General features: G+C 36.7%; 1 protein-coding gene across 1 annotated transcript; it reads left to right on the forward strand.

The window, feature by feature from the left end:
* The first annotated feature begins 280 nt into the window (after positions 1–280).
* Positions 281–3718, forward strand: LOC121979915 (NAC domain-containing protein 82-like). The gene is made up of 5 exons (XM_042531890.1): positions 281–418; positions 714–860; positions 912–1259; positions 3494–3583; positions 3653–3718. The coding sequence occupies exons 1-5, from the start codon at positions 281–283 to the stop codon at positions 3716–3718; spliced, it is 789 nt and encodes a 262-aa protein (XP_042387824.1).
* The last annotated feature ends 7077 nt before the right edge of the window (positions 3719–10795 follow it).

Genomic DNA, 10795 nt, shown 5'->3' on the forward strand with positions numbered 1-10795 from the left:
CCACTGAGGGGGTTCGCTTGTCCTCCGTCCACCTCGTTGTGTTCGACGACACATGGAGGCAAGCCAAGAAGATGGTGGCGGCGAGCGCGTTGTTCCTCGAGTGATTTGTTGTTAGGGTTTCACTAGGCAAATGTGATCGACTGGTGGAGAGGCCGAGCACGTTCGAGTCAGAGCTGATGCTTAGGGGTTGTGTGAGCACAATGGAGATAGTGGCGAGCATGTTGCGAGTGATGGAGCCAAGTGGAAAGGGGTGGAGGGCATGCTGTTGTTGCTGAGAGCCATGGTGGGCTTCCAGGCGCTCCACCTAAAGCCGACGAAGCCCTGCACCGAACTGAAGAAAAAGAAGGAAATCATTGTGGAAATGTTGACAGCTAGGAAGTCAAATGAGAAGAAGGGAGCTGTCGAGGAACACAATCTGGTACAATTCTATGCTCATAACTTGTTTGTTGTTATTAGTCTTAAAAAGAGCAATATTATTTAACCTGTTTGTTGTTCTGAAAGAGAATTAGTTGTTTAATAACCTGTTTGTTGTTTAAAAGCCTTTCCATTTTGAAGCTATTACTGAAATTGAATTGTACAAATTTGCCCCTTGGGATCTCCCAGGCAAATCTCAATTGCATAACAAAGACCTTGAGTGGTACTTCTTCTGTGCTAGAGATAGAAAATATCCTAATGGCTCTAGAGAAAATAGCACAACTGGAAATGGCTACTAGAAAGTTACTGGAAAGGATAAAGATGTTGTTCACAACTCTTCTACCATTGGGATGAGGAAATCTTTGGTTTTTCATGTAGGAAAGCTTCCAAAAGGCATTAGAACTGACTGGATGATGTATGAGTACAGACTAGAAAGCAAGGAACTGGTTGATGCTAGATTCTTTTAGGATGCATATGTTGTCTGCAAAATCTTCTAGAAAAGTGGTTCAGGTCCTAAAATTGGGGAGCAATATGGTGCACCTTTTAACGAAGAGGATTATGATGATGACACAACTACTGAAGATTCTTTTCCTCTTGGTCTAGAATCCTTAGATTGTCAGACTACTTTGTTCAATCCTATGACTGAGCAAGCTATGACCTCTGCTATCATTGAGACATCTTCCAACCATGATTTTCTTGAATTTGATGGAATACTGCTGGATGAATTTTTAGAGTTTCTTAATAACTCTCCACCTAGAGAGAATGCTCATCATGAGATCCCTGATTCAGTTGTTCCCAATAAAACTGTGGATGAAACCTCTTCAAATGGAGTTGTATGGCTTGTGGTATATTTATAGGCAAAAGGATACATATAAAACAGTGACCACTTCTCAATTCTAAGTTATATAGTGAACATCTTCTTTATATCAGTGACCACTTCTCAATTCTAAGTTATATAGTGAACATCTTCTTTATATTTTTCACATCAGATGCAATTAATTAGTTTTATATTAGATTGTGGTCATCTAAGTTATATAATGAACATCTTCTTTATATTTTTCACATCAGATGTAATTAGTTTTATATTAGATTGTGGCCAATGATTATTAATTGGATCGTTACAAAATATTATGATGTAGGAATCAATTTTTTATATTTAGGTTTTTTATTTATTATGTGATGTTTTCTTATACATATATTTTGATAAAATCTCATAATTATTTCATATAAATGAAAAAGGTTTATTCACGAGATGGATAAGAAATGGATGCATCTGCCTTCAAGGCTTGTACCCGAGTATGAAGAAGGGGTTAAAAAATTTATTGCACAAGCTAGGAACTATGCAAAAATACGTAAAGTAATCTTATGTCCTTGCAAGCATTGTAAAAAAATATATATATATGAAATTTGACCAAGTGTACGACCACTTAATTATTAAGGGGTTTGATCCTACTTACACTATTTGGGTTTTCCATGGTGAAACTTATAACTCACAATCTCAAGATGAAGGTAGTTCAAAAGGAGTTCAAAAAGAGGATGAATGTAGAGATGCATATCACTTATATAAGGATGTTTTTGTGCCAGAAGAAAAGGTTGGACACACTCATTTTAGATTTCTTTGGTATTTTATTCCACTCATATGGTTTTTCATAAGCATTTATACTTAAGATCTCCATTTTAGTTTATTCATCTCTTGCTGGTATTTCATCATCTGTTACTCTGTTGCTGTAAGAGTGCTACTGTAAATCAATGACTTTTTATACTTAAGATCTCCTCGTGTTTTTGATTTCTGAATTTAATCGCTCACTCTGAAGCTTATAATCTTCAATTTCAGATTGTTGTGACAAAAGCTTTTCTTAATTTTCTCTGGAGTCAGTAAACCTTTCATGCAATGCTGCAGCTAAAACTTCCATTGATTTTTTTATGTTTTCTCTGTGATCTTTGCTGGCATTAAGCTTGTCAACAGTCTCTCAATTTATGAAGCAGAAATATTGTAATTGTCAAGTGCTTGTAACCTGTTTTAGATCCGTAAGAATGTATGTAAAATGTGTTTAATTTTCGAAATATGTGCCTATGCAATTGCAGCTGTGTTTGCCGTTTCTGACTTCGTACCGTGTTATGTTTTTGTTGCTTTGGTTTATTTTTGCTAGTTATTAGTTATTCAAATTCGCTATTGTAGGTTTTTTTCATTTATTTACCAGTTTTGATAATAATTTTTGTGTCATCCTTTGTATTTACTCTGTCTTTGGAACTAAATCAGTATCTGATAATAGTCTGAGATTTTTTCTCATATGGTTAGTGAACATAAGTCTCTAAAGTTTGTCTGTCTGTTTTAATCTTGCTTAGTATATGAAGTGAGTTTTAAAATTCCTTATTGTTTAAACTTAGTTTTGATAATAATTTTTGTAACACCCTTTGAATTTAGTTGACTTCTGAACTGAACTAAGTTCAGTATAGTTCATTTATTCACATGCAGAAATTTTTATAGTTCATTGATAATAATTTTTGTAACACCCGTGGTGTATGAAGCTGTGCATTTCTTTATTCTATTTCAGAATTTTCACATGAGTTGATTTCTTTATTATATGTCGATTTCATTTACATGCATGATATGTTGATGTTCTATATAGTCATTTATTATATTAATGATAATATATTGAAAGTTTTTTTTTGTTGCCGAAAAAAATATTAGAATGTCCACCCGAATCTCAAAACACAACTAATATTGTTGATGATGCAATTAGCATTGTGTTTGGCAAAGAAGCTCGGGGTAGAGTACGCGGAATGAGCTTTGGAGTAACACATCGAAAGTTGGAGCTTCTGTACAACAAAATAGAACGGTTCAACAACTTCAAATTATAGTACAAAATGTTCAACAACAAATGCAAGAAATGAGGCAACAAAATCAACTAGAAATGCAAGAAATGAGGTCTATGTTTTTACAAAGTATGAGATAACAAAATCCTCCAGAACAGGTTAGTAAGTAAACAATATATATAAAATAAGTTTGATATGTACACTTAAATGCTTTTGAATTATCATGATGACATTGCTTGACACGATTTGGTTGTAAAATTAGATTGCTAGTGGTGGCATTTGTAGCGGTATTGGGAATGAATTTGGTAGCAATAGCGATAGCAATATTGGTGCCAAAAAAAGTGTTTTTCAGGTGATTATCATAAAATTATTACAAAAATATATATGATTGAATTAATAACTTTGTATTGTTTATTTACAGTCAAATTTGAGAAATGTGAGTCGTGGAGATATCTGTGCTAATACTAAATGTAAGTTGCTTCATTAGTCTGCTGAAGAATTAGTTATTGCAGAAGGTCGAATTGCATCCATAGATCCAAACACAAAAGTGCATCACGTTATTCTTGGTGGATCATGTTGGAAAGTTTGGGTTGATAAAGTTTTGGTGGAAAAGGTGGACCTAATTCGACCAAATGATGAAATGCAGTTTCTTGATGATGCAATAGGAAGCACGGTTGCATGGTTATCGAAATTTATAGTATTGTGTGATTGATACATAATATACTAATTTGTGTGGATCGTAAGTTTAATTGTTGATATGTAATAACTAGTTTAATCGAAGTTTGTAATAGCTACTCTTGGATCTTAAAATTGTTTTTTGGTATAATGAAATGACTTTTATTAATTGTGTGTGGATTGAATTTGTATTTAATTTATTGTGAAATGTTTATTGATTGTTTTAGCATAATGAAATTATTTTGTTTTACATTCATTAGACTATCAGTGGCGCGCATTGCGTGCTGCAGAAAATAGTATCCGAAGCGCACAATGAACGCCGCGGAAATTACTATTCGTGGCATGCATTGTGTGCCGCGGATATTATTTTCCGCGGCGTGCATTGCGTGCCGCGGATACTATTATCCGCGGCGTGCATTGCACGCTGCGGATATTATTTTTTATTTCACGAAAAATACAATCCACAGCGCGCATTGCATGCTGCGGATAGTCTTTTTCCGCAGCGCGCAATGCGCGCCACGGATAGTATTTTCTGCAGCGCGCAATGCGCGCCACGGATAGTATTTTCTGCAGTGCGCAATGCGCGTCGCGAATAATACAGGACTTTCAACAGCTTTTAACTGTGCAGCATGCAATGTGCGCTGTGAAAAGTGAATTTGCGCGCTGCGAAAAGTGATTTTTGTTGTAGTGACTGTACCGAATTCATATAACTATTTTATGAACTTTTGAAAACTATATACATAATAATTCAAAATAATAATCATGCTGTTGTTTGGGCCCGGCAACTGTACTTGCTGTGCGCGCATCCCTAACTAGACCCGGGGTTGCAAATTCTGAATCTAGTAGGGTTTACTAGGTTAGCTAAACCTAGGGACGACTGTGGGAGCCCAACCCAATGGATATTTAATCCAGTACAGTGCCACTGAAAATAAAATACTGAATATAGCTAGGAATTTCTTATTTTTGTTGTTTCTAGGTTATCTGAACCTAGAGCTAGGTTATCTAAACCTAGAGACGACTGTGGGAGCCCACCCATTGGACATCTAGTCCCATGAAAACTGTAATAAAGCTAATTAACTGGATCAATACGTTTATACGGCATTTAACTGAGCTGAATAAATACCCACTGAATCAAAAGCTGTCCTAGTCTTTTTATCGAACATTTGGTGTGCTCTAACTCTCCTCTCTAGTAGGGAGACCACCTCTAGGCACCCGACAATGTCTAAAACCTCAAACTGAAGAGGGAAAACGCGTCCAGCCCATCTAAAGGTGCTCGACTAATCCCTAAAGCTGCGGGGAGGGTTAAATACACCCTAGATGTCAACAAAAATCTGAGTATAACTAATCTAAAAGCATGCATTCAAACGAAAGCTACTTATACTGCAGGTGAGGGGTTTCTTACCTCGTACGCTAATTTCCTTACAATTCTATTCGCTAGAATTCCGGTGGAGACAATCCCTTCGACAATCTTCTCGCGTCTATGCGTTCCTCTCGCAAAGAAGAGCGTCCTCGTGTCGGAGTTGTCGCCGGAAGATGACCTTAGGGCCCTAGGGAGGGAACCCTAGGATTGGCGCCGAGAGGAAGAAGAAGAGGGAGAGGTGCGGCGTGAGGTTAGGGTGAGGAGAAGAAATTGCCGAACCAATTAAAAATAAACCACACCCCACTTAAATTTTCTATTTATATTAAGTGGGTAACTTCAGCCCAACTCTAATATAAATCTAATTGCCTCCCTTTCCTTTCAGCACGGCCCTGCTGGGTTCAACTAGTTACTAACATTATCCGTAAGTCGTAGGTCTCGGGTTCCATTCCCGCTTAGGTCGTTTTCGTTTTCTATTTATTTTTGCCACTTCCGTTACTCTAAAAATTCTGTAAAAATATCCTAAAATTCCAGAAAAATCATAGAATATTTCTAAAATAGTTTTGAGAATTTTCGGGCTTTACAATGTTAGTCCAAATAACTTGCAAAACAAGTATTAGGATAAATAATAATTTAATAATAAAGAGTAGTAATTAGTTCCTGTCCTCCCAGGACCAAGAACTAGTCAAGGTCTCAGCTTAGGGATCCCAAATAGAGCTAAACTGGATCGGTGTCTACTGTCCCTTTAACCGGAATGCGTCCTCACTTAGTCACTTTCCTTGAGTGACTTACATTAACTTACCAGTTTGTCAGACATCCGGTCAGCCCGTCGACCTATCTAGACTTCATGCCAGCTATCTGGTTGGCCCGTTGACCTAACTGGACTTCCTGCCAGATATTTGATTAGCCCGTCGACCTATCTGGTCTTCATATCAACTATTCAATCGACCTGTTGACTTAGTTGAATTTCTTGCTAAATATCCGGTTAGTCCGTTGACCTATCTGGGCTTCATATCAGTTATCCGGTCCACTTGTCGACTTAGCTAGCTGAATTTCTTGCTAAATATCTAGTCAGCCCGTCGATCTATCTGGACTTCGTGTCAATTATTCGGTCGGCCCGTTGACCTAGCTGGGTTTCTTGCCAGATATCTGGTTGGCCCGTCGACCTATCTGGACTTCGTACTGCACACTTAATCATGTGGTTAGATCACAACAAAATCTAACTTAACTTACTTGTCATTTATCAAAACTCGAGTTAGATCGTTAGTGCAAACTGCACCAACACTTGTCGGCCTTAACCTCTGACAACTTGTACGCACCAATAGCTCAACAACCTCTAACAGATCCGCAGAAGGTGACACCTAGCCAATGGCTCGACAGTGGCATAAGTATGGTCCAACGATTATCGCCTTCGGTGCCTTAATCACCCCTAAGGCGAGTAGATGGTGGGCTGCGTGGAGATTTTCTTCCGCAGGGATATATAAAGATGGATAGAGGTAAGTGGAGGGGATATGGTTTTCTTCTCATGCGCAGAGGCGAATCTTCTCCATGAAACTCTCTCTAGCATTTTGATTTCTTCATGTTTCCTTCACTTTTTGGATCCAATTCTAACTTGAGCATTAGAGTGTTCATACTAGTAATGTTGGTCAACCTTAACATGTTTTACTTCTTAGACTGTCGGAGATTGGACTTTTGGGGGAGGTAGACGTAGCTTTGGGAGATGAGGAGCCCAAGCAAGTGAAAAGAACACCATCATGTAACAAAAAGGTGACTCATCCACTCCAAGCGCTCCTCATCGTGGGCCCTACGGTGAAATGAATAGAGTAAATCATGGTGACCGAGTGACTTCATTAGGTGGGAGGAATTTTATTCCCCAAGAGATTCTTGCCTAGAAAATTTAATTTCTGTTCTCATATGACAATCTACTACCCAAGTACCAACTCAGTTATACCTATGGGGGCAAAAAGGACATCATCATTACAGTAAAAAGGTGATAACCCTCACTCCGAGCCCCTCCAAGACTACCCCATGCGATTTAGAACTGAGGTAAATCACGAGGAACTTCGCCAAACATAACAACCATTCCGTAGGAGATCAGGTGACCAACGAGACATTGCGCATACACTGAGGATTGACCTTGTGACTTATTACAATAACATCACGTGTAAGTACCAACTGTGTCAATCTATGGAGATGAAAATGGTATCATCATGACCTATGTTTTAGTTCTATTCTAAGTTGCTTTCATCACTATAGCAATATGACCTAGGATAAATAAATTTTTTTATTTAATTTAATATAATTTTTACAATTATATCATTCTTTTACCAAGCTAGATCTATTAAGTTTATTGAGAAGTACTCTATGTTTCATACCATTACTATCTACATCACTTCCCACTTCATTAATCTACTAGAGCGACGTGCCAACTTCACAATTGGAGATGTTATTAATTAAAAAGAGTTTTTGAACAGCTACCAGCAGGAGGAAGTTTAGGAGGTGGCAGGCGAGGCGGTGTGGTGGATATGATCGGTAAAATAGTAAAAGGCGAACTAGGGATTTCAAAGAAGAGGATTCGAAATGTTTGAATTTTGTTTGAGAAGCACAAAAACCAAATCTATTGTGTATTTTTCCACCCGCCCCGATCAATCAATCGATTTAGGGTTTAACATGAATCGATCTGCAAACTAACGAAACCTGAATGAACAGTTAAGTGAAGACAGAATGATAAAGATATAAAGGGAGGGATTATCCTTTTGATAATATATCAAAGTAGAGTGTCCCTTAAATAAATTTAAAAAAAAAGACTTCTTTGATTTTCTTTCCCCCTAAAAGAACTTTACCATAATTAGGTCTTAAATGTTAAAAAATTGTTTTTGTTAATTATTATTAAATATAGTAATTGAACACCCTCTATTAATTGTTTGGTGATGTCTATATAATATATCTACATGGGACCTAACGTACACGTGGCACACGTGGCATTCTAGAGGGTACGGTTGAAAATAGCGCTAAAGAAATTAGTAGTGTCGCATGAACCAACTAAGATGGCAAAAAAATTTATTACTATATCTTAGATTTGTTATGTATCAAATTCTCATCAAAGCGTTTTTGCCACGTTGCATAGCCTGATTCAATTCATCAAGTAGGTTTACTCTTTCTTTGTCTTTCCTCTTTGCTGCCTTCTGTCCCATTAGACGAGATCAGATTTCTCTATCATCTATATCAGCAGTTGTGTTAGGATTAGAAGAGTCAGTATGTGCACCTCATGATTCTGATGTTCTTGCTTTTTTTTGTAGCCCAACGATCTGAGGATTGAGGAGCATACCTAGGACTATCTTTCACGATTCTCCACACATCCTCATATTGGAAAGTAGTTTTAAAAGTACTCTTGTATTCTTCATGAGCTCGCACCATCAAATCCTCGTCACTCCATCCGCTTGGTCGATCATTATACCATTTATTGTAGATTCCATTGTATCTATTTACGATCTTTTTCAATGAAGCTCAATGTGATTTTGCTTTCTCCGCAGTTCTCTTTTTAGCTCCCTTAGCTCGATTGGTATTGAAGTATGCTACAACTCGTTTTCAAAATGACTCACTCTTCTGGGCATTACCAACTATTGAATCTTCACTCATAATTGTGTAGGCCGCTGCAAGGAGCTTATCATCTGCTACTGTCCATACTGTTCGCTTGCTATGATCTTCATCTGATTCGTTGCCCATCTCTGGTGCTTGATTTAGAATAATATCGTCAGACCTTATTTCAAATGAGAATGGAGGAAATTGTGAATCGAGAACTGCATAAGGTGTACCTTTATCACTGTCAGCTGCATCAACACTAGCTCTTCTCGATTCATTTGATTGAATCTCTGGTGATTGAAGCTGATTATTTCCATGAGATGGGGCTTGCATGAAATGCTGACTACTCTGCCAATATTATGAAGGATATGTATAAAACAGAGCTCGAGGGTCGTCACTTAAAGAATTTGGATAACTTTGGAAATTATGGTAATATGGTGGTGGGTACGGAAAAGGTTGGAAATTTGGTAGATGTTGAGTGGGAAATGAAAATTGAGGATTGAAGAAATTAGGACGGACTCGAGAACTTTCCTCACTAGAATTTTCGTCGATATTTAGAGAGTTGAACAAATCCCTAAAATAATGACCAGAATTTTTATCCATCTCGCTAAATTTTTTGTAGGCAATGGGTATGGAAATGATAAAAATAGATGAAAGAAATGATGTATATATAGGGAGAAATTGAACGTTACCCAACGTTTAATTTTTTGAACGTTTTCGAACGTTTAATTTTCCGAACGTTGATTCCTCGAACGTGTAATTTTTTCAACGTACGTTTCGTTTTTAATGTTTTAATCGTTTGAATTTAATTAAATTTAAAAAATAAAAAAAAATGAAGTCATGGATCCCCATTTAAGGTAAATGGTGGGGCCCACCAACAATTAAAAAAATAAAAAATAGTGGCAGTCCATTGTTTGTGGGCCCCATAAGGGGAAATCAGTGCCTGATGATTTCTATTACCCCATCAAATATTTCCCACAATAGGAGATATTTGAGAGTGGGGGATATTTAGAGAAATATCCCTTCTAAATATCTTCCATTGTGGATGCTCTAATATATAGTTTTATACGGTAGTATATTAAGCATCTAAAATGGCTATAGCCATAATAGGTAGATGCTCTATATTATTCTAATGTAAATGGATCAAGTAACTCGAGTTTACTAACAACTAAGCTAGGCTAATTGAGTCAAAAGTATTGAAAGGATTAGACGCATTAAGAAAATAAAATGGGCAATCAGTCAAGCCAAATGGAATGAGCTTGTCTAACCTATTGAACAAGCTGACAAGTCGGACCAATGGATCTTAATGAGTCAAAATTATCAGCTAAACTACCTAGACCGAATGAGTTGAATGAACCAAGTGAATAAGGTGGAATGAAAGTGATAAATAGCTTGAAGTACAGAGGCTAGACTAGCTCAATGAATTACATACGATGAAGATCAAGTATTTTGATAAAAAAAAATTAATAAACTCAACTATTATCACTATTTTTTTTAAAAAAAAAATTATCAATATATTCCGTTGATCTAAATTTCATAATTAATGATAATGTCTAACAATAAATGTGACATTGGTGATATATTTTTTCTTTATTAATCGTCAATTTATTTTATGGTATCATTACTAAAGGACTATAGTGATTTTTTTTTTTGTAAATATATAATCGTTGTTAACGAGTTCACGATAACCATCTAATATTTACAATTTAACAAACAAGCCAAAAACGCAAGATGACGTGAAAGTCCCAAAACAGATCAAGCTAGTTCAGCAGATAAATCTACTTTAAAAAAAAATGTAAGCAGACAAATTTAGCTGATAGAAACGATGGTTTGATTTATTTACATGGAATGAACAGGTTAAGAAGACTCGAACAATCAGAACCAAGCAAGTAGAGCGATTAGCTAGTTACAAAGCCTGAGCAACTTGAACAATTAGAACCAAGCGAATAG

The sequence above is a fragment of the Zingiber officinale genome, chromosome 5A (genome assembly GCF_018446385.1).
Source record: "Zingiber officinale cultivar Zhangliang chromosome 5A, Zo_v1.1, whole genome shotgun sequence".
Lineage (NCBI taxonomy): Eukaryota > Viridiplantae > Streptophyta > Magnoliopsida > Zingiberales > Zingiberaceae > Zingiber > Zingiber officinale.